Consider the following 23,226-nt stretch of genomic DNA (forward strand, 5'->3'; position numbering starts at 1 on the left):
TGCAGCGGCTCACGCCTGTAATCCCAGCACTTTGGGAGGCTGAGGTGGATGGGTTGCTCGAGCCCAGGAGTTCAAGACCAGTCTGGGAGACATGGCGAAACCCCGTCTCTACAAAAAATTAGCTCAGTGTGATGGGGCGTGCCTGTAGTCCCAGCTCCTCTGGAGGCTGAGGCAGGAGGATCGCTTGAGCCTGAGGGGTGGAGGTTGCAGTGAGCTCTGATTGAGCCACTGCACTCCAGCCTGGGCAACAGAGTAAGACTGTCTCAGTAAATAAATAAATACATAAAATAAAATTGGGTCATTTGTTTTCTTATTAATGAGTTTTGAGAGTTCTTCATATATTCTGCATACAAGTCCCTTCCCAGATACATGATTTGCAGATACTTTCTTTTTTTTTTTTTTTTTTTTTTTTGAGACGGAGTCTCACGCTGTTGCCTAGGCTGGAGTGCAGTGGCGCGATCTCGGCTCACTGCAAGCTCCGCCTCCTGGGTTCACGCCATTCTCCTGCCTCAGCCTCCTGAGTAGCTAGGACTACAGGCACCGGCCACCACGCCCGGCTAATTTTTTGTATTTTTAGTAGAGACGGGGTTTCACTGTGGTCTCGATCTCCTGACCTTGTGATCCGCCCGCCTCGGCCTCCCAAAGTGCTGGGATTACAGGCTTGAGCCACCGCGCCCGGCCGATTTGCAGATACTTTCTTCTCCTCTGTCTTGTCTTTATTACTTAACAATGTCATTTGATGTTTTTCTTTTACTTGATTATTACTTTTTTGAGAATTGCTGCTCTCTTTTAAGTCCCAACAGATTCTTCATTTTTGGATTTGTTGTGCTTTTCTTTCTTTTTATTTTATTTTTTTAGTTTTCATGGGTATTGAAGTTTTATTTTAATAAAATCCAGTTTACCAATTTTGGGGGGAGGGTGTCATATCTAAGAAAATTTTCCCTAATGGAAAGTCATAAATATTTTATCCCAGAAGTTTCATAGTTTTAGGTCTTACAGTTAGGCCAACCAATTTTGAGTTGATGTGAGTTGAAATTTTTTTTTTTTTTTTTTTTGGCATATGGATGTACAGTTGGTCCATCAGTCATTTTGTGAAAATGACTGTCCTTTCTTCATGGAAGTGGCTTTACCTATTGGTGAAAAATCAGTTGTCTGTGTGTGTGTGGGTTTATTTCCCTGTCTGTTCCAGTGATCTATTTGTCTGTCTTTACACCAACACTCATAGTTTGGACTGAATTTCTAAGTTTCTCTAAGATGGGAACCATGTTTTACATATCTTGTTGTCTAACCAACATTTACCAAGCAACTACTTTGGGCCCATTAACCCACATATTTATTGTAAGCATAAAACAGAAACTCTAAGAGCACAGCTGAAAGAGAAAATGTGGAGTTGAGATCACAATTTAAGGAGTATTTTATGTTTTGAAACATTTGTGTTTGGCAAATAAAGTGAAAGGGAATATGAAAGGTTTTCAGTGAACTTGTGCCTCTTTGGAATTAAACTTAAAGGTCCAAGCTTTGCAAATTAAAACATAAAACAGTGTGTCAGTTGTTGTCTCTTTTTACTTTGTAAATTTTGTTTTATTTACTTATTTTCATTGACAGATTATAGTTCTATAGATTTAAGTTGTTATTTCTTTTCCCTTCTTTCTGTTTTTTAGAGTTGGGGGTCTTACTATTACACAGGCTGATCTCAAACCCCTGGGCTGAAGCAATCCTTCTGCTTCAGCCTCCCAAGTAGCTGGGACCACAGGCATGTGTCACCATGTCCAACAAATTATTGTTTCTTTCTTTCTTTTTGAGACAGGGTCTTAACTGTTGCCCAGGCTGGAGTGCAGTGGCACAATCATGGCTCACTGCAGCCTCAATCTCTTGAGCTCAAGGGATCCTCCCACCTCAGCCTTCCGAGTAGCTGTGACTACAGATGCCCACCACCATGTCCGGCTAATTTTTAAATTTTTTGTAGAGACAGGGTCTCTTTGTGTTGACCAGGCTGGTCTCAAACTCTTGGGCTCAAGCGATCCTCCCACCTCAGCCTCCCAAAGTGCTGGGATTACAAGTGTGCACCACCAGGCCTGGCCGTCTTCCCATTTCAGTGTCCCTCATGACTCCCTAGACATTAAAAATTGTTTTTCTTTCCTTTTCAAAACCAATTTTAATTGTATATGTGAATATATTTCATTTAAAATTTTTTTTTTTTTTTTTTTTTTTTGAGACGGAGTCTCGCTGTGTCGCCCAGGCTGGAGTGCAGTGGCCAGATCTCAGCTCACTGCAAGCTCTGCCTCCCGGGTTTTTACGCCATTCTCCTGCCTCAGCCTCCCGAGTAGCCGGGACTACAGGCGCCCGCCACCTCGCCCGGCTAGTTTTTTGTATTTTTTAGTAGAGACGGGGTTTCACCGTGTTAGCCAGGATGGTCTCTAACTCCTGACCTCGTGATCCGCCCGTCTCGGCCTCCCAAAGTGCTGGGATTACAGGCTTGAGCCACTGCGCCCGGCCTCATTTTAAAAATTAAAACCAAATTCCCTTTCATGATCCCCCTAAATTCTCCTTCTACCTACACTTTGCCATTTGCTGTGTATCCTTCTGGATTGTTTTAAAATGCATTTTGGTACATATTTATATTTGAAATGGTTATCCTTAAATTAAAAAAAAATACTTAACTATGCTATTCTAGCAGCAACCATAGCATTCTTTGACTTACCTCTCTTTTACCATTCATTGTTTTCCATTGCTGATTACATTGTATGGCATTTTGGGTGTATTTTTCTTTCAGGAGTTACATCCTTGAGTAATTCTTTCAAAGGGATTAAGTGGGCAATAAACTTTCTGAGTCCCTGAATATCTGAAAATGTCTTTATTTCACTGTCACATTTGAGAAATGATATGATTGGTATATTAATGAGTTCACAGATTTTTTTTCCTTTTGTCTTTTTAAGATCTATTCTGTTGTCTTCTCATATCTGTGTTGTTGATAAGCATCTGATGTCTTTCTAGTTCTTTCATAGGTAATCGTTTCCCCCTTCTAAGGATTTTATTATTATCCTTGCTTTTTAATTTTTTTTCACTTCTCTTTTTGTTCCTATAGATATCCTTGATATTTTGAAGTTACACTATGATTTTTTTGTAAGTGTGGGCTTGTTTTTGTTTAAGTTTCTCCATTTTATTTTGTGAGTTTGTTCATTTTGAGTTTTATCTTTTGTTAATATAGGAAAGGATTATCTATTATTTAGTCAAATGTTGCTTACTCCTCATATTCTGCATTCTCTCCTTTTGGAACTTCTTTGGTAGAATAATGGTTCTTCTGAATCTTATTCCTGATGCCACTTTAACTTTGATTTCATACTTTCCAGGGCTCTATTCTTTTGTACTGCATCTTGAGAGACTTTGACTAGCCAGTCCACTATTTCCGTCTTCATCTGTGTTTATTCTGCTTTTTAATGCATACATTTTTTATTGCCAAGATCTATATACCCCTTTTTCATGACTGCACTTCCTCTAACACTGTCTGATAACTGCTCTTCCTCTGAAACTGTCTGTTCTTGTTTCATGAATGCCATATTTTCTCATATCTCTGAGTATTTGAAGTATACTTAGCTTGACAGTTTGCTCTGATTCCGTCATTAACTCTGCTTCTTCAGGTGTACATTCTTCCATTTGTTGAGTCTATATTGTCTTCCCTGATCTTGGCATTACTCGAATATTTGATGTTCAAGGAAATGTTGGAGGGAAGATGGTACTGTGTCCACCTCTGATAGTGCTCTATTCCACACATTGTAGTGAGAGTTAGGGGAGGTGAGAGGACTTTTAGGGCAGTTGTGGGGATGCTTCCTTGTCCTTCTGGGCATCACTAGCACTGAGGGCACTGACTTCCTTCTCATGCCCAACCTCCTCCATTTACTGCTTTCACCTAGAAGATATCCTAGTGTGTGTGTAGGGTAAGTTTAGGTGAGTGGGCCGTGGTGCACAGAGTTTATCTGCTTGGCTGTTTTCACTGTTATTCTCCAAATAATGACTCTGTTGCTTGTCTTCATAATCTTTCCTATGGTGGGATTCCATCAGTTCTACACTCTACAGCAGAACTCTGCCATTCATAGTCAAGGACTGTAGATTCCCTCTTCAGTCTGATCTTTGTGTTTCTTAAGGATTTCCTGGTTGTCAATTTTGAGTTCTCCTTTTTGTTTCAAACTTAGCTATCCATGTTTCATTGTCCACCTATTTGTTTATTATGCATACCATTTCTATTATTTTTAGGAATTTAGTATGGGAAGGGAAGATGAACATATTATCTGTCTGATATTTTTAAACTTGAAGTCCTGTTTCATTTTCAGTTCATGCCCTGTTCTTGCTAAGATTGACTTGTAATGGCAGTACTGTGACTGGGTAGCATATAATCACTGATGAAGAAGAAAGCTGGTTACATTTTGGGTCATTTACTTCCACATTACTGCCTACATTGTATGTCATCAGCAATGTGTTGAATTGGATTCAGTTGAACTGGAAAAGTATGGGTGGATAAGGTAGGGCTGAGGAGTTGCTTATAGTGGAGTAATGTCTATGCACATCTGTACCTACTTAATTTTTCTTTATTCAGTCATTGTATTATCTGAAATATGTATGTTTGCCTACACCTATTGAATTCAAACATCAAAGTATTATATATAGTAAATTAAATTTACTAAGATATTATCAAGTATTAACATGTGTTTTAGACAATTGTAGAATTTTGGGGGAAAAATTGTTGGTTACTTTTCAGTCTGTATTGGATTAGGTTAGACCAGAGAAAAAGAAAGACATAATGAGGTACAGTTAAGAAGGAAAGAAGACATTTAGGAAAATAATTTAATATATATACATCTCTATATTTGTTTATATTCTTTTTTTTTTTTTTTTTTTTTTTTGAGAGGGGTTTTGCAGTGTTGTCTAGGCTGGAGTGCAGTAGTGCAATCAAAGCTCATGGCAGCCTTGAACTCCTGGGCTTAAGGGATCCTCCCAGTTTAGCCTCCCGAGTGACTGGGATGACAGCTGCATGTCACCATTCCCAGCCAATTAAAAGAAACTTTTTTTTAAACAGTGAGAGGTCTCTCTATGCTGCCCAGACTGGTCTCGAACTCTTGGCCTCAGGTGAGCCTCCCACTTCAGCCTTCCAAAGTGCTGGCATTATAGGCATGAGCCACTGCTCCTTTTTTTTTCTTTTTTTCTTTTTCTTTTTTTTTTTTTGGAGACGGAGTCTCGCGCTGTCACCCAGGCTGGAGTGCAGTGGCCGGATCTCAGCTCACTGCAAGCTCCACCTTACCGGTTCACGCCATTCTCCTGCCTCCGCCTCCCGAGTAGCTGGGACTACAGGCGTCCGCCACCTCGGCCGGCTAGTTTTTTGTATTTTTTAGTAGAGACGGGGTTTCACTGTGTTAACCAGATGGTCTCGATCTCCTGACCTCGTGATCCGCCCGTCTCGGCCTCCCAAAGTGCTGGGATTACAGGCTTGAGCCACCGCGCCCGGCCCTTTTTTTTTCTTAAGACGTTGGTTTCTTTTCTTGATCCTTCTTTGAGTTTCATACTGGGTTTTTTATTTTTGTGTATTCATGAAACCTTTAAAAAAATTGAGATATACTTTATATACCATAGTATTTGCTCTTTTAAAGTACAGAGCTCAGTGGATTTTAGTATATTCACAAAGGTGTGCAATTGTCACCACTGTTAAATTCTACGTATTTTTTTGTTTGTTTGTTTTTGAGCCGGTCTCACTTTGTCACCTAGGCTAGAGTGCAGAGGTGTGAGCTCACTGCAGCCTCGACCTCCTTGGCTCAACCCTCAACCTCCTGGGCTCAAGGGATCGGCCGTGGCATTAGATTCTCATAGGAGTGCAAACCCTGTTGTGAACTGCACATGTGAGGGATCTAGGTTGCATGCTCCTTGTGAGAATCCAATGCCTGATGATCTGTCATCGTCTCCCATCACCCCCACATGGGACTGTCTAGTTGCAGGAAAACAAGTTCAGGGCTCCCATTGATTCTACATTATGGTGACTTGAGAGTTATTTCATTATATAGGACAATGCAATAATAATAGAAATAAAGTACATAATAAATGTAACCTGCTTGAATCATCCTGAAACCACCCCGCCACCCCCACTGGTCCCTGGAAAAATTGTTTTCCATGAAACTGGTCCCAGGTGCCAAAAGGCTGGGGACTGCTGTTCTGTGTCTGTGCTGTCCCGTATGTTAGCCACTTGCTGGATGTGGCTGTTGAGTACTAGCCATGATGAAACTGAGGAAACCCCAAATTTTTATTGTGATAAAATATATATCACATCATAACATTTACAGTTTTAACCATTTTTGGTGGTGGGGGCACATAACAATGTGAATGTTATGCACCCCTCACCACCATCTATCTCCAGAATGTTCTTATATTCCCCCACCTGAAGCTACATACCCATTAAACATAGAACTCCCCATTCCTCTTTTCCCCCGAGCCCTGAAAACATTCTGTGTCTATGAACTTGGCTTCTCTAGAAACCTCATAGGAGGAGAATTTGAATTGCTAATTTTAATCAATTTTAATTTAAATAGCTGTATTAGGCTAGTAGCTACCTTACTGGATGGGGGCCCCGAACCAGGGTGGGCCTGAGAGATGTCTGCCTCTCACAGACTTTGCTTCGGCTGTGTAACACAGTCCAAACCTGCGACATCTAGTCCAAGGCACTTTCCAGGCCTCCGTGGCTTGGGAGACTACTAGCCAGAGGAGGGTGACTGAGAGAGGCATAACTCACGTCACCAAGCATCTCTTTAGTGATGACTTCTCAGAGAACAATATGGCTCCTGAATGCTCAGACCTGGATTCTTTCCACAGACAGTCTGCTCCGGGAAATAAATCTCTCTTCGCGCTGCTGAGTCCCTGCTTGTGATGTGGCATTATGTTGGTGTCTGGCCCCTGGGACGGTGTGAGAAGTGGCGAGACTGCATTGTTGAGTGTTTTGCACTTAGCAAAAGCTGTCCCTTTTGCCTGGTGGGAAGTATAGACCAGTGGTTAAGTGTTCAGGCTCTGAAGTCAGCAAGACTTGGGGTTTAAGTGGAGGGATGCCGTTAGCACTCTCTTTGGAAGAGTGGCATCATCTGTGAATCATAAATCACATTTGAGGTGGAAGTGAAACTCCTCTAATTAACCGCTGTGAAAGCGTCTCACCTTCATTCTCATTTTGTGGTTTCTCCAGTTCTGGACTTCAGCGACCCCTTCAGCACTGAAGTGAAGCCGAGAATCCTGCTCATGGGCCTGAGGAGAAGCGGCAAGTCATCTATTCAGAAAGTTGTCTTTCACAAAATGTCTCCCAACGAAACACTGTTCTTGGAGAGCACTAACAAGATATGCCGGGAAGATGTTTCCAACAGCTCCTTTGTCAATTTTCAGATTTGGGACTTCCCAGGACAGATTGACTTTTTTGACCCTACATTTGACTATGAGATGATCTTCCGGGGAACAGGAGCACTGATATTTGTCATTGACTCACAGGTAAAGCTCAGAGTCTCAGGGGTATGATGGCCTGGCCGGTCCCCTCCACCCCATGCCATGTTTTTGGTTTGGTTTTTAAACTCTGGAATAGACCTTTCTACCAAACAAGTGTTTTTTGGTCAGGGCTCTCAGACTTTTCCAAAGATAAAATGCTCCATCCGTGACCAACAATCAACCCATTGAGCATCAGGTAACAATTGACACTTCAGCCAATCATAGACCTAGGAAACCTCACTGATGGAGAGGCCCATTCAGGCCAAATATGTCATCCCCACTGTGGTACCCTTGGTCAAAAAAAACCCTTGATCTACAAAAGATCACAGGTTCTCTGCAACAAAAACATGTATATCAATTTACATTTTCAACTGCTTATTATTTCCTATGAAGATAAAGTTCTAGGTGTGAACATTTTTCTTCTGAAACAAATTATTATCATTATTTTGAGATAGAGTCTCACTCTGTCACCAGGCTGGAGTGCAGTGGCGTGATATCTCAGCTCACTGCAACCTCTGCCTCCTGGGTTCAAGCAATTCTCGTGACTCAGCCTCCCGAGTAGCTGGGATTACAGGTGCGTGCCACCACACCCAGCTAATTTTTGTATTTTTAGTAGAGACGGGGTTTCACCGTGTTGTCCAGACTGGTCTTGAACTCCTGGCCTCATGATCCACCCGCCTTGGCCTCCCAAAGTGCTGGGATTACAGCCGTGAGCCACTGAGCCCGACCCTGAAACAAATTATTATAATTATTGCTTAAGACAATATAATTATATTATGTATTTTATAGATGATTATTAAATATAAAAAGTAAAATTTGAGATAAATATCCCTCTTAAGAAGATGGATGTTTGATATTTTTTCCAGTTCATGTATCCATGCTTGAATAAGACAATATTTGGCATCAGTTCTATTTTTGTTTTTTGTTTATATAGTTATAAGCACTGAGAAACTTTGTTCACATAAGTAAGTAGGTGGATATGAGGTGAGTTTTATTCTAGCATTCGTCTAGCTATTCAGATTCCTTCCAAGTTATATCCCCTAAATCACCCAGTTTTCTATTGTGAAAAATTACTTTTAGTAGTTTATCAACAGGCTTCCGGAGTAGGTTCTCCTTTCACTTTTTTGGAAGCAAAGAATTGGGAACCCGTTCCCTATGCTTTGAAGAGCCCCATTCCCAGTCGCGAGTCATCCCTGTAGCAGGTTCTTTTCCAGTATTCCTCATTGGCTCCTTGGCACCCTGGGTTTTTTATATCCTGGGGCTTTTCTGCTGGAGTTGGTGTAAAGGGGAGGCAAAGGGAGACAGTAGGACCACAGGTGCGTGTCAGGCAGATACATTTTAGGAAGGGGATGTGCAGCAGGATGGGGCATTGGTACTTTCCAAACTATCCATGTCTGGGCACAGCCTGAAGGCTCCCCAAGGGCTCCCTTTTGCAGCTGGGGGGAAATAAATGGCATCAGCCTTTCTCTGCATGCACTGAACCTACTCTGAGGTTCAGGTTGTACCCTTTCCCTGGAACTGTGGACCCACATTGAGACAAGTTGGCCAGCTTGGGGTGTGCATTGCCCCACTAAGCACACCTGGCCCTTCTAGGAGCACCAGAGCTGTTAGGGCTGAAGTGTTACAAAGATTATTCCTGATAATACTATTCTGAGCCCATGCTCGAGAACCATCCTCTGAGTAGACTCCCCATGCCTGAGAGGATCGTAAGTTCATTCAGCAACTAGGTGCCTGTTTAATAGTAATAACAAAATTTTCAACTAAGCCTCTCAGTTCCAAGTGGCTGCATTTGTGTACGTGTATGGCTGTGGGAGCATGGCCAATGGTTAGAGGGGTTCTTTCTTTCCTTTTTGGTAGGGGTGTGGAGGAGGGAGACTTCAAATCCAATGCCTGATCTGTGATCAGCAGTTTACTCTCTTCCCATGGGTCTACCCAGAAACACGTGTGTTACCTGCACCACATCCAGGGCCTGCTGTCAGCAGCTGCTTTTCTGACTGTCCCACTTGTACTGACCTGTTTTCTGGCCCATCTGTGGTCTTGGCAGTATCCCCTGCCTTACTGTCTCAGGTCTGCCAGCACCATAAATTAGGGAGCTTGGAGCTCGAGGGGAGTGGATGGGGTGTGTGCATGCTGCTGTAGGGAAGGGGAGGCTCTAGGAATGTCATGCTTATCTCTCTCTTCTAAGCTCCATTTTTCTCCCTAAGTCACGCAGCAGCTGTTTCTGTAGTTGTTGAACTGGGTAGCTGTAGTAGGCCTACCCATGGGTGAGTAGATTTCCAACCAGATGACTCATCATTACAAGACAATGGGTTAGTAAGTACTTGCTTAATTACCATGTTGTGCTTACATAGCAATTTGCATTTATGGGAATTTAAATGTACAGTGTAATCTCTTTTAGGTGTTTCTAATATGGTTATAATATGGCTAAAATAGGTACATCTATTTTTAAATTGAAGGCAGACCTTCAATTTAGGTTGGTAAATGTGTTTTTTATTTTAATTGTGTTTCTTTAGTTTTTTTTTTTTTTTTTCTTCCTCAGACGAGGTCTCACTATGTTGCCCAGGCTGGAGCACAGTGGTTATTCACAAGTGTGATTATAACCCACTACAGCCTCAAACTCCTGGGCTCAAGTGATCCTCCTATTTCAACCTCCCAGGTAGCTGGGACTACAGATGCATGCTACTATGCTTGGCTCTTCTCTTGGGTGTTTTTTGTGGGGCAGAGAAAGATATAGGAATGTTTGAGAAGTTCATTTTTTAAGGTTATACTTTTTGTTTGTTTTTGAGACGGAGTCTCGCTCTGTTGCCCAGGCTGGAGTGCAGTGGCGTAATCTCAGCTCACTGCAAACTCTGCCTCCTGGGTTCTTGCCATTTTCCTGCCTCAGCCTCCAGATTAGCTGGGACTACAGGCACCTGCCACCATGCCTGGCCAATTTTTTGATTTTTAATAGAGATGAGGATTCACTGTGTTAGCCAGAATGGTCTCAATCTTCTGACCTTGTGATCCACCCACCTCGGCTTCCCAAAGTGTTGGGATTACAGGTGTGAGCCACTGCGCCTGGCCTAAAGTTATACTTTTTAAAAAGAGGAGGCTGGGCACAGTGGCTCATGTCTATAATCCGAACACTTTGGGAGGCCAAGGTGGGAGGACCACTTAGGCCCAGAAGTTTGAGGCTGCAATGAGCTATGATTGTGCCACTGCACTCCAGCCTGGGTGACAGAGCAAGACCCTGTCTCAAAAAGAGAAAAAAAAACACACATAAAAATAAAGAGTAGGAAAAGCATTGTTGAATGCTGTAATTTATTTAAAATAAGGAATAATTAAATAAGCAGTTTCAAAACCTAGTATACTTTTCTGTTGGAAGCAGTGTGTAAAAATCATGTTTGCAGGAACTTTTATTGGATGTGATTAGAAGCACTGACAGGAAAATCAAAACTTTAGGGAAGTGTCTCCACAGCACTTGAGTGTCCTTTCCTTTCTTTCTTTCTTTTTTTTTTGGATGAAGTCTCACTCTGTCGCCAGGCTGGAGTGCAGTGGCACGATCTCGGCTCACTGCAACCTCCGCTAACTAGGTTCAAGTGATTCTCCTGCCTCAGCCTCCTGAGTAGCCACCATACCCAGCTAAGTTTTATATTTTTAGTAGAGACAGGGTTTCACAGTGTTGGCCAGGATGGTCTCATTCTCTTGACCTTATGATCCACCTGCCCAGCCTCCCAAAGTGCTGGGATTACAGGCATGAGCCACCACACCCAGCCCCTTTCCTTTATTTCTAAGCAGTGCTATTTTGGTCTCACACCTCATATTTTTATTTTTTTGTTCATGAATTCCTTACAGTCACAGGATTGCCAGATAAATATATCCCCAAGGAGAAAATGTGTCCTCAGAGAATGTCATGAAATAAAAAAGAATGAAAGCAAGAGTGGTTCCCGTGATCTGTGGTGACACCCCAGCCCTGCTCCCCAGCCTGCAGAAAGCACCATATCTCCTGAAGCCCTCGCACATGTGCCTGTGGATCCAAAAGAGAGTTTCTTCTTGACCTGTGCTGGTGTTTGTGACCTGCCCATAATCCCCAGATCTAATTTCAGAGTAGAAACTATGCAGTGTATTTCACATCAATGTTTATTTGTCATAGAAAGTAATAAACAATGGGAAAAATCACTTGCAATCCTTCTGTTCTAACCAACCAAGTATTTTCTTCTTTTTAGTCCTTATAGCTACATGCTTCTTTATCAGTTAGTTGGTAATGAGACCATTTTATATGCTTGGCAGGGAGGTTAGAGTAGCAATTTCCAATCTTTGGAGATGTGATGCTCTCTTGACATTGGGTAGTTTTGCTCACAGACATGTTCCCTTAACTCCCGTCCTCAGTTAAAGACAGCAGTAACATTTTCTTGAGGTGTAATTTACATGCAATAAAATGCACTCATTTTAAGCGTACAGTTCCACAGGTTTGACAAATGTGTACACCATGTAACCACCTCTCCTTCAAGTTATAGAATATTTCCACCACCCCAAAGCTTCCCTTGTGCCCTTTCTCAGGTGGTGTCCTGAAACGCTGAGCCCCAGGCAACCACTGAAGTGCTGTCACTTTAGTTTGCTTTTTCTAGAATTTCATCTATGTGGAACCATACAGTAATACCTTTAGTTTTTAATGCTTAATCTGGTGACCCAGCATCCGACATTTGCTTTTCATTTAATTTTTTTTTTTTTTTTTTTTTTTTGAGACAGAGTCTTGCTCTGTTGCCCAGGAAAGAGTGCAGTGGCTTGATCTTGGCTGACAGCAACCTCTGCCTCCCAGGTTTAAGCAATTATCCTGCCTCAGTCTCCTGAGTAGCTGGGATTATAGGCATGCGCCACCACGCCCGGCTAATTTTAGTATTTTTTTAGTAGAGACGGGGTTTCACCATGTTGGTCAGGCTGGTCTCGAACTCCTGACCTTGTGATCTGCCTGCCTCGGCCTCCCAAATTGCTGGGATTACAGGCATGAGCCACCATGCCCGGCCTCATTTTATTTAATTTTTACAGACGGGCTGTCACTCTGTTACCTAGGATGGAGTGCAGTGGCATGATCATAGGATCATAGCTCATTGTAAACTCAAATTCCTGGGCTCAAGGAATTCTCCTGCCTCAGCCTCCGAGTAGCTGGGACTACAGGTGCGCACCACCAAGCCTGGTTAAATATATATATACACATATATATACACACACACATATATATATACACACACACACACATATATATACACACACACACATACATACACTTTTTTTTTTTTTTAGAGCTAGGGGTCTCACTGTGTTGTCCAGGCTGGTCTTGAACTCAAGCAGTCCTCTCCAGTAGGTGGGATTACAGGCGCAAGCCACTGCTCCTGGCTTTTGTCTTTTATTCTAAACAACTCTGTAGAGTGTGAAGGATGGGAAGGACTCCATTTGCGTTTTTCCCTCTTCATAGTTTCCTATTTATATAATTAATATTTGATTTACCTAGAGACTAGGGATACATTTTTATTGATGTTTGAAGCATAGAAAAATGCCAGAAAACACCCCTAATTATATTGGCTTTCTGTTTTCTTACTTTCTTAAAAGTAAGTTGTATTGGAACGCCGTAAGTGGCAGGGGGTGAGGTGCGGTGGGGGAAGACATTTAGATTCTGTCCTACAGATCTCTTTCCTTTTTTTTTTTTTTTTTTTGCTATGAAAACAAGACCTGTTCGCACCCTTCAAATTGGCAATAAATAAGAGATCTGACACCACCAATTGTTGGTGAGGGTCTGAAGCATCAGATGCTGTTTACACACTTCCAGGTACGGTCAAGGCACTCCTACCTATGACCCGACAAGTCACCCTTCAGAGTAAGCCACATGTACATGAGACTGTACACATATCATTGTAATCACATATACATGGAAATATTTACAATGTCCATCAGCAGGCAAATATATGATAAATTATAGATCATCCATAAAAGGAAGTTTTATAGAGCCATTAAAAGGAACTAATGTACTGTAGTTATGTACTACATAACATTCAATGTAGGTGAATCTCACTGACAGTGTTGAATGAAAAAGGCAAACTATAATATACACACAACTTAATATTTCTTTCCATTTTTAAACAATGTAAATGAATTCTGTGTGTTTGGGGATATATATGTCTGTATTAATGTATACATGAGTGAGAATAAATACTAAACTTGGGATAGTGGTTGTCTCTAGAGGATGAGGGGGTAGGGGGATAGCATGGGTTGGGAGGATGAGGAGAAACACAGAGGGCTTTGGTGTAAATGTTTCATTTCTTAAACAGAGATGAATACACAGGTGTTCATTTTATAGGCATGGGAAGAAGAAAAAAGTTAGTATTGTTTGGGGCAACTACTCTAGACCAGGGGCCTTTTTCTGTAAAAGGCCAGATGGCAAACATCTTACGCTTTGTAGACTGTACTGTCTCTGAGGAGTTTCTCTAGAGGAAACTTAACTCTGCCACTGTAGCACAAAAGCAGCCTTAGATAATATGAAAGCAATTGAGCACGTTCCAATACAACTTACTTTTAAGAAACAGGCACAGGGCCTGCAGACTGTGGTCTGCTGACTTCTGCACTGAACCAGTGGTTCTTAAAATTGCTCCCCACCTCCTTCCCCATCTGCCCAGTGGCCTGTATCATGCCTCTATCTCTAATTGTTCATCACAGTTCACAAGAGACTGGAAAAGTTAGGATGAACAGTATTCTGGGGAAGGTCTTATGTGGAGTTGGGTCCATTTCTCTTCCTGAAACCACAACTCTGAATTTTTTTTTTTTTTTTTTTTTTTGGAGACCGAGTCTCAGTCTGACATCCAGGCTGGAGTGCAGTGGTGTGATCTCGGCACACTGCAATCTCTGCCTCCTGGGTTCAAGCGATTCTCCTGCCTCAGCCTCCCGAGTAACTGGTACTACAGGCACCCGCCACCATGCCCAGCTAATTTTTTTGTTTTTTTTAGTAGAGAAGGGGTTTCACCATGTTAGCCAGGATGGTCTTGATCTCCTGACCTCATGATCTGCCCGCCTGGGCCTCCCAACGTTCTGGGAGCGTGAACCACCGTACCCTGCCAACTCTGATCTTTATGACTGTCATCAACCTCAGTCATAACTGCCTAAATCAGCTGCATTTTTTAAAGCATTTCTTTTTCCTCTTTTTGTTAACAGAACTTAAGTTTTCACACTGTAATTCTAAGAAGCCAGCTTGTTGAGGGGAACCGTTGCAACATATTTCAGGGGTTTGCAGCCACATAGTTTCCAGGTGAACAGTGTGTGTGGGGGAGGGTCAGGAAGCAAAGTGGCCTTCTCTCACAGGCGTTGCCTTTGGTCCTAGGACGATTACATGGAAGCCCTGGCCAGGCTCCACCTCACGGTGACCAGGGCCTACAAAGTGAATACCGACATCAACTTCGAGGTGTTTATTCATAAAGTGGATGGTCTGTCAGATGACCACAAAATTGAAACCCAAAGAGATATTCACCAGCGGGCAAACGATGACCTTGCAGATGCTGGATTAGAAAAAATTCACCTCAGGTGAGAACAGAAACCCCTTAAGGATCCCAATAAAGGATGAAGGAAAGCCAGTTTGCGGTTCGGAGTCACCATGATTGGCTTGGCATGGGCAGTAATTTACCTTCTTTACCCTGTTTCACGCTGTAGACCGGTAGGATTGGGGAAAACGAGCTTTGCATGTGCTAATGCTAATCTTTAGTGAAAGCAGTGTTTTTTTGTTTTTTAACAAATGGTCAAAGCTAAGGTTCTCCCCTCACATGAAAAACACATTATAGAAAACCCATGAATATAATTCTAGTAGTTAGTTGATGCTAAAGTTTACAGTTCTCGATAAAGCTATTATCTGTAATTATAAGTAAAGGAGTAGCCTGAAAACAATCCAAATAGGAATCCTCACAAAGGAAAACAATGTCTGTCATTTTTTGTGAGGTAGTACATGCATCATTCATTTTGTAAATTGGGAAATGGAAAAAAAATTTGCTTCAATATCAAGAATAGAAGTTACTAATGGGACAACCTAAGAGGCTTGTGTAAAGATGATCTGGCATGGATTGTCCTGCAGAATGTCAGGAAGCTGTGGGATGGACACAGATTGCTGCGGTTTTAAGCTTGCCAGTCGGCAGATGAGAATAGGCACAGCTCGGGCTTTTTGGGAGGTGGGGAGGAATGGCTTGCTTTTTACCGAGGTCACTGTAAACTCTGAGGAGGGCTGGACTTTATGTGTTAGGACTATAGATACAGAAGGCAGATGACCGGTGTATTGACATAGCCTAAGCAGCCTGTTCCTCATTCAAAGGGAAAACATGATGAAATACCGTTTCCTCTTTCAGCTTTTATCTGACAAGCATATATGATCATTCAATATTTGAAGCTTTTAGCAAAGTGGTTCAGAAACTGATTCCACAACTCCCAACTCTGGAGAATTTGCTGAACATCTTTATCTCAGTAAGTAAATAATATGCTCCTGTTTGCGTCACTTGTAGAATTTGAAAATAGCATTGCAAGAGTGAAAAAGATCTTATTTCCAACTGCTCCTATAGCATTTCAAGGTCATTTGAGTGTTAAAGATTACTCCTACGTGTTGTTTTAGGTCCTTTAAAATTTAACTCCCGGCCCAGCTTGGTGGCTCACGCCCCACTTTGGGAGGTTGAGGCTGTACGATGGCTTGAGGCCAGGAGTTTGGGACCAGCCTAAGTAACATAGTGAGATCCTGTCTCTACAAAAAAAAAAAAAAAAAAAAAAAAAAAGTAAAAACTAGCCAGGTGTGATAGCACATGCCTGTAGTCCCAGCTACTTGGAAGGCTGTGGTGGAAGGAACTTGAGCCCAGGTGTTTGAGGCTGAAGTGAGCCATGATTATGCCACTGCACTCCAGCCTGGACATCAGAGCGAGAACTTGTCTCTAAAAATAAAAAAAATAAAAATAAAAATAAAATGTACTCAAATGCATTCCTGCACTTCAGTGGTATAACTGGAGTGCTTATTCAAGTTGTAGGCAATCATTAAATATTAATAGAGCCCCACCAGAGGTAGGGAATGTAAAGCTTGGTTTTATTGGTAAGACGCAGATGGTTGAATAGCTTTTTATAAGTTTAACACGCTGTGAATGATGTGCTGAATGAACCCTACACACTACCAGCTCCAGGTAGGCTCTGCTGAGTTGAATTGAGGCAGAACTGTTGGTTGTACTCACGTTTACTCTATCACTACACAATTTTGAGTGTGTTTGTTTAGTGTTTCTAAGCTTATTTTAAAATTTACAGTCAGTAAAAGTATTTTTACTTGGCCTTTTCCTAACTGCAGGTATACATCTCTGTTAGGAAATATTGCCCAATTTGATTACCTAAAATAAATAATTTGTGATAATTCAAATTCTTTTATTTCTTTTCTTTTTTTTGAGATAGAGTTTCGCTCTTGTCGCCCAGGCTGGAGTGCAGGGGTGCCATCTTGGCTCACCGCAACCTCCGCCTCCCGGGTTCAAGCAATTCTCTTGCCTCAGCCTCCCAAGTAGCTAGGATTACAGGCATGCACCACCATGCCTGGCTAATTTTGTATTTTTAGGAGAAACAGGTTTCTCCCTGTTGGTCAGGCTGGTTTCAAACTCCTGACCTCAGGTGATCTGCCTGCCTCGGCCTCCAAAAGTGCTGGGATTACAGGCGTGAGCCACCGCGCCCAGCCTCTACTTTTTATTTCTTATGCAAGTCCAGTATAAAGAAGTTTATGACAGTGAAGTTTAAATTGTAATAAAATGGTACAATTTAAATTTTTGTAACTTGAGTTTTGCTCATTTGTATTTTACATTGAGAATGGCATTCAATTTTGTGTAGTTATGACATGGTCTGAAGTTGGCTGTTGCTTTAAGGCAGCAATTTTTTTTTTTATTTCAGAATTCTGGAATTGAAAAGGCATTTCTGTTTGATGTGGTCAGTAAAATTTATATTGCAACTGATAGTACTCCAGTGGATATGCAAACCTATGAGCTCTGCTGTGATATGATAGATGTGGTTATTGACATCTCTTGTATTTATGGGTAAGTACAACATTCTTTAAGGCCACAATCAAGCCATCCTTCCTTCATGACCTTTCAGGCATTTTGCATTTACATTTACTTGAGTTTAACATTTTTGTCTTAAATGACTGAAATCTATATATAAATATACCATTTAGCATGCAATAATAACAGTTGTTGAGCAAATGCCAGGCATTATGCGAATAATCTTATTGCATGCTTTGTATTATTTATTTTATTTTATTAGCAATAAGGTGTCCCTGTGTTGTCCAGGATAGATCACTCCTGGGCTCAAATGATCCTCCCACCTCAACCTCTCGAGTAGCTGGGATTATAGGTATGAGCCACTGTGCCCAGGTTATCATTTAATTCTCAACTATTCTATGTGGCAAGAATTACATTTGACCCTTGAACGACACAGGGGTTGGGGTACCAACCCTTTGAACAGTCAAAAAGCCGCAGATATCTCCCCCCGACAAATTTAGCTATTAATACTAATAGTCTACTGTTGACTGGAAGCCTTACTGATAACATGAATCGTTGATTAACATACATTTTGTATGTTACGTATTATGTACTGTATTCTTAACAATAAAGTGAGCTACAGAGAAGAAAATCAAGAAAAGTATAAGGAAGAATATATTTACTATTTATTAAATGAAAGTGGGTCATCATAAAGGTCTTCATCCTCATTGTCTTCACATTGAGTAGGCTGAGGAGGAGGAAGAGAAGGGGTTGATGTTGCTGTCTTAGGAGTGGCAGAAGCTGAAGAAAATCCACGGATACGTGGATTTAGGAAGTTCACATCAGTGTTGTTTAAGGTCAACTGTACTGTATTCACTTTACAGATGAAAAAACTGAGATTCAAAGTGGTTACATTTCCTACCCTTGCTCACACTATCAGTAAGGACTGGAAATAGAATTTGAATTCAGATCTGATTCCTGATCCTCTGCTGAAAAAAATTTGTTAACATATCATTCCTAGAAAACAGAACTTCCTATACACTTAATATAAAATTAACAAGGAGTGGGGGAAACTGATTATGTTACCCGACGTAGAAACAATTCTACATAATTATAAATGTGCTGAACAGGTGGTGTACAGACTGACTGGGTGTGAACTAGTTGTTCATCTTATTAAGATGTTAAGGTGTTGCTATCTGTATTGTATCTGACATCCTCATCTAATTGATGAGGTAAAACTTCTGCTCATCTTCCTCTTTACTCACTTCCTGTGACCTGCCTTACACAACTTGACACTCTGCCTCTTTCGTCAGCTTTTGTGAGAGTCTAGTCTCCATTTCTCTCTTCCACTACTTAAAAATCCTTTGCCCACTCAGCTCAGATTCTCTCTGTTAACTGTTACACACACACACACACACACACACACACACACACACGGAAAATGATACTTACAGGATTGTAGCGAGGATGAAATATCATTAGGCTCATAACGTGCCTTCACCTGGTAGACCCTGGATAAATGTAGCTGCCATAATTTATTATTACTGTTATTATTAAATGCTGACATCTGGCTTTAGAAATAGACCTTATTGCCCAAGATTACTGCCCTGAAGCATTCTATTATTTTTAAACCGTTTAAGTGGATGACCTTGAAATAGTCATGGAAGATGAACGCACCCTGATTACAGTGCAGATTGCCATGGTAATCAAGTACAATGAACAACACAATTAATCTGGCACATGCTTAACAATGTGCATGATCATTATTGTGCCATATGGTCATTAGATGTAAGTGGTAAGTTGTTCATGTAAATGATGTTAATCAGAGTTACTTCTACCCAGCTAAAACAAACATGGGTAGGGAGGGGTTAGGAGGAGGCAGCCTGGCTTCGCTGTCAGATTGGTTTTTCTGTGGTGGAGTACAGTTTTCTGAGAACCCACAGGATTCAGTAAGAACCAGTCTGGGTCACAGACGGTTTGTGGGCTCTGGGGTTTCCTCAGATTGTTTGCTAGAGCAGCAATAAGCCAGTCCTGTTAACCAGCAGGAGGCAGGGTTGTGTGCAGAGCCTGGGGCCCTCTTAGGCAATGAGGAAGCAGGTGGTCTTGTAACTGGAGGCCTTGCTGCCCCGCCCCAGCTGCCCAGTGGAGACCAGCAGGCCCTAGAATCAGGTGACCTGGTGCCTCAGGAATTTCTCAGCTGAGGCTGTGCCCCAGCTGGCAGCTCTGTGCTCGCGCATGCACACACACACACACACACACACACGCACACATTTTGAAATATGTTCTATCTTCATGCGTTTTCATTGCTTACAGATGAAACACTTGAGTAGTAAAACAGTTTTTGCAATTGCAGACCTCATCAATATCTACTTGTAATTTTTGGTGGAGTTTTTGTTTTTCTAATTTGTTTAATGTTTACCTTTTTCTGATTGTGAAAGTAATGCATGCTCATTGCAGAAAATACATAAAAGTCTAAAGAATAAAATTAAAGTAGCCCATAATCTCACCACCTAGAGACAGTCAGTGTTTACATTATTTATATAGTTGTTCTTATTTCCATGCGTAATTTTTAGGATAATGAGATCACATTGTATGTAAAATTTTATATCCTGCTTTTTTCATTTAACATTATCACCTAAGAATTTTCCTGTATTATTAAATGCTGCTAATAAACACAGTGTTTAATATCTATATAGTATTGTATTTACTTGGAAATTTTAAATGCCATTTTCTTCATTGGATAAAACATGTTAAATGTTTCAGTTTCTTGTTCTCAGAACATTACTTATAAGCAAGAGAGATTGGGCCTTAAAATATAGTAGTTAAAAGCAGTGCAATGGAAGTTAACGAATTCTGTTAAAGCATCTTTAACATTTGAAGTCCAGCACTTAAAAGGTTTTTCTTTAATGTTTTGGTAGGTTATAGTGAGTTGAATCCTTTGGAAAAAAAAAAAAAAAAAAAAAAACGAACTTCCACAATTTACTTTTTTTTTTTTTTTTTTGAGATGGAGTTTCACTCTTGTTGCCCAAGCTGTAGTGCAATGGCGTGATCTCGGCTCACTGCAACCTCCGCCTCCTGGGTTCAAGCAATTCTCCTCCCTCAGCCTCCCGAGTAGCTGGGATTACAGACATGCACCACCATGCCCAGCTAATTTTGTATTTTTAGTAGAGACAGAGTTTCTCCACGTGGGTCAGGCTGTTCTCGAACTCCTGACCTCAGGTGATCGCCTCGGCCTCCCAAAGTGCTGGGATTACAGGCATGAGCCACCGCACCCAGCCTCACAATTTACTTTTAAGTGGCCATGTATACAGCAGTTTAAAATACTCTCAAAACTAAAAACCTACATTTCCTAAAAATACTCTTGTGCAATTCAGGCTTTTCATTAAATCTGGCTTGATACTCTACCCCCTTGTGTATTTACAGGATTAAAGAATAAACTTTGAAATTAGCCATATCTAGGTTTGAGGTCCTGGCTTTACCCCTATCATCAACTTTGACCAAGTTATCTTATTTTCCTCTAGCCTCAGTTTCCTTAGAAACTTAGAGGATTTGGCCGGGCGCGGTGGCTCACGCCTGTAATCCCAGCACTTTGGGAGGCTGAGGCGGGAGGATCATAAGGTGAGGAGATCGAGACCATCCCGGTGAACACGGTGAAACCCTGTCTCTACTAAAAATACAAAAAAATTAGCTGGGCGTGGTGGCGGGCGCCTGTAGTCCCAGCTACTCGGGAGGCTGAAGCAGGAGAATGGTGTGAATCCAGGAGGCAGAGTTTGCAGTGAGCCGAGATCATGCCACTGCACTCCAGCCTGGGCAATAGAGCGAGACTCTGTCTCAACAACAACAAAAAAAAGAAAGAAACTTAGAGGATTCTTATAGCAGACAGAGGATAATGCATTTTGAGAACTAAGACTGGTTCATATCACATAGTAAATATTTAATAAGTGCTAGCTCTTAGTGAATGTGATAAGGTTTAACACAATTCCAATTAAGTCAAATTTCTGGTCAGTTATTCATAAATTTGGGGAGTAAAAATAAATCAGAAAATTTACGTACAGTTTTAGGTAAGGGGGAAGAGGTTTAGGGAAGTGTCCTTTGCCTGTGAGGAAAGAATTCATAACTCTTTTATTACACAGGTATCTTCAGAAGGTGCAGTTTCAGTCATTAAAGCTGTAATAATAAATGTGTATTTTATGTTCTCAGCATTATGTTTAGTGCTATATATGCATTATTTCATTTAGTCTTCATTAGAAAACTTTGAAATAATTACTGTTAGTGTACATATGAGGAAATTGAGGCTCAAAGAAACTTATTCGACTTGTCCAAGCTCACATAGCTAGCAAATAAAAGAACTGAGATTCAAACTCAAGTCATTTGTGTTTACAGATCACACTTTTTCTTAAATAGACCTATATATCTTCTTTTTTTTTTTGAGACGGAGTCCTGCTCTGTCACCCAGGCTGGAGTGCAATGGTGGGATCTCGGCTTACTGCAATGTCTGCCTCCTGGGTTCAAGCGATTCTTCTGCCTCAGCCTCCCGAGTAGCTGGGATCACAGGTGTGCGCCACCACGTGGTGCCTGGCTAATTCTTGTATTTTTAGTAGAGACGGGGTTTCACCCATATTGGCCAGGCCGGTCTTGAACTCCTGACCTTGTGATCTACCTGCCTTCCAAGTGTTAGGATTACAGGCGTGAGCCACTGTGCCTGGCCAAATAGACCTATATATCTTATTTAACTCTTTATTTTGAAAAAACGTTCAAACCTACAGAAAATATACAAGAGTAGTAAAATGAACTCCTGTACAACTCTTCATTGGGATTCATCAGTTTTTACCAATTTGCCATATTTGCTACATCTCTCTTTTTCTAATACATATTGTGTATCCATTTTTTTTGGGTAAACCATTTGAGAGTAAGTTGAACCAGTTCACAGTTCAGCAAATTTAGCATGGCTACATTATTATCTAATATATAGACCATAGGCAGATTTTCCCAGTGGTCCCAATTCTATCTTCTATAGCAGTTTTTCCCAATTCAGGATCCAGTCTAGCACTTGGCTTTCAGGTCTCTTTAGACTCCTTGAATTTGGAACATATCTTCAGCCTTTCTTAGTCTTTCATCAGACCATGCTTTTAACAGCCCGGCTATTCTAGATGAGAAAACAAGAAGCCCTTGGCCACGGAGGTGGGGAGAGCTAACCTCATCCTTCAGCTGGCTTCTTCAGGTGCCTAGAGAGTGGCCCAGCTGCTGCAGATAGCCACTCATTGTCAGTAGGAAGTGACTGTTGAGGACTGTGTATGTTTCTGTGCCCGTGTGTTTCTGAGATCTTTTGCTGAAAGGCACTGCAAGTGTAAACAACTTACAATTATCACTTTTTGTGGCTTAAAGCCAGTCTCTGTCACTGGCTTAGTTTCTAGTTCTTTCTCAATGGTCACATATGTTTTGGTTTCTGTCCCCATTTAGTCTCAAAGAAGATGGAGCAGGAACCCCCTATGACAAGGAATCCACAGCCATCATAAAGCTTAATAATACAACCGTGCTTTATTTAAAAGAGGTGACAAAGTTCCTGGCTCTCGTTTGCTTTGTCAGAGAGGAAAGCTTTGAAAGAAAAGGTAACTTTTTGGTATGATTTAAAAGAAGCATTAAAAGAAGCATCAGACTGCTACTGCATGTATTGTTTGTTGAATGTGGGACAACAGCATGCCCCTCAAAACTTCCAGATGCCAGTCACAGG

At 41.4% G+C, this 23,226-nt stretch overlaps 1 protein-coding gene across 5 annotated transcripts in view; it reads left to right on the top strand.

The window, feature by feature from the left end:
- The window catches only part of RRAGD (Ras related GTP binding D), a 47,916-nt gene that overhangs the window by 15,629 nt on the left and 9,061 nt on the right, over nt 1–23,226 (top strand). For 2 of the 5 annotated variants that reach the window (XM_074037482.1, XM_074037483.1), the window contains exons 2-7: nt 7,211–7,282; nt 7,405–7,506; nt 14,846–15,045; nt 15,855–15,969; nt 17,410–17,552; nt 22,956–23,104. In XM_074037482.1, the coding sequence (XP_073893583.1) occupies nt 7,459–7,506; nt 14,846–15,045; nt 15,855–15,969; nt 17,410–17,552; nt 22,956–23,104 (655 nt within the window). In that variant the 5' untranslated portion in view covers nt 7,211–7,282; nt 7,405–7,458. Of the gene's footprint in view, nt 1–7,210; nt 7,507–12,764; nt 13,304–14,845; nt 15,046–15,854; nt 15,970–17,409; nt 17,553–22,955; nt 23,105–23,226 lie in introns of those variants that run through there. The other 3 variants (XM_045391234.3, XM_015449103.4, XM_074037484.1) reach the window with 2 other exon arrangements.

Source organism: Macaca fascicularis, chromosome 4 (assembly GCF_037993035.2).
Source record: "Macaca fascicularis isolate 582-1 chromosome 4, T2T-MFA8v1.1".
Taxonomy (NCBI): domain Eukaryota; kingdom Metazoa; phylum Chordata; class Mammalia; order Primates; family Cercopithecidae; genus Macaca; species Macaca fascicularis.